The sequence below is a fragment of the Volvox carteri genome, assembly GCF_000143455.1.
Source record: "Volvox carteri f. nagariensis unplaced genomic scaffold VOLCAscaffold_17, whole genome shotgun sequence".
Taxonomy (NCBI): domain Eukaryota; kingdom Viridiplantae; phylum Chlorophyta; class Chlorophyceae; order Chlamydomonadales; family Volvocaceae; genus Volvox; species Volvox carteri.
In genome coordinates this window covers 1,071,848-1,073,165 of record NW_003307560.1, presented here as the reverse complement: position 1 = coordinate 1,073,165, position 1,318 = coordinate 1,071,848, and the positions used below count along the sequence as shown (strand labels likewise).

At 53.9% G+C, this 1,318-nt stretch overlaps 1 protein-coding gene across 1 annotated transcript in view; it reads right to left on the bottom strand.

The window, feature by feature from the left end:
- Positions 1-1,318, bottom strand: part of VOLCADRAFT_90563 (uncharacterized protein) — a gene marked incomplete at both ends in the record, with an annotated part of 9,550 nt that overhangs the window by 3,654 nt on the left and 4,578 nt on the right. The window contains one exon of the mRNA XM_002950036.1: positions 1,234-1,260. Within this exon, the coding sequence (XP_002950082.1) occupies positions 1,234-1,260 (27 nt within the window). The remainder of the gene's footprint in view (positions 1-1,233; positions 1,261-1,318) is intronic.

Sequence of the window (1,318 nt, the reverse complement as noted above, 5' to 3'; positions counted from 1 at the left end):
GTCCTCGCCCAGGCTCGCTCAGACCGCCGGGGGGATCATGGCGGGAGGTGGGCGGGGAAATACACACACACACACACACGCTGTTAATCAGCGAGCAGGGGACGCAACGAGCACAGACTTTGCACGGCAAAACAACATGAGCAGCTGCGCACAAAATGCAGAAACATACTAATAAGCACACAGGCGGATCGCGGGCAGTTTCGAATATTCCATCACAATTAAAACAGTAGCACCCCCACACCTACCCACACATACGTAAACATGCGTGCGCGTGCACACACACACAGACGCACGCGCGAGAGCACATTCTCACCCACATTTGAACACCTACATACAAACATACATACATACAATTATACATACATACAATTATATATACAGGGTTTGGCACTACTGGTAACGCGCGACCATTGCCCCCGGGAGATCCCGGGATCGATACCCATTAGGGTCAATAGTCCTTCCGATGGTGGAAGGCATTGCGCCCCTAGCTGATGGACGGTGGTGACCTGGGATAAAGTTAACCTGCGAGCCGACCAGTAATGGAGTTGGGCCGCTGTCGACCCGGCAGATTCCGTTGGATGCTGGTGGTGGGTGCGGAACCTGAGCGATCCACTGAGAAGTTGACTAGGGTGACTGGATGAGGGTGCCCCGAAATACCGGGGAAGGCAGGGTTTCGCAGGGTAGCTGCCACGGGCGAAGATACACCCCCCTGTTTCACACATCATACAATTGCGCACAAATACAAGCCACTGAACACCGCAACAATAACCATCGGCCGGCTTTGCAGCTTCTATCTGTGTTTGCTGACCTTATCTTTGCAGTTTGCTGCCTTTGTGCTTTTGCTGTCGTTGTCGCTGTTGCTGCTTGCCGGCACGACAGGAGAAAAACACCGCGCCACGAAACACCCACAGCAAGAAACGTTGCTCCGAACGTATGTACGACATCACTACATCACGAACGGACACAAAGTGGCACCCACGCAGTGAACATACGGGGAAAGACCTCCATGCCGTACTCCCTACACGCCGCACCTTACCAAGGTACAACAATTTCATACCGAAATCCCCCTCCGTCACCAACTCGTCTATCCATTTGCAACGCGCCTTCACCCATAGAATCCAAGAACGATGGCCGACCTTGATACGACGTGTAACGGCCTCACGGCCGGAAATCTAGGCGCGTTCTAACTAACGTACGACATGTACGGGCGACCGTGCATCCGGCGTCACTCACCGGCAGCGGAAGACGATGTGAGCTTGACTGCGTTGATTAGAAGCGTTGACAATGGGGGCCCTTGCTTCACGCCGACGCAACATCC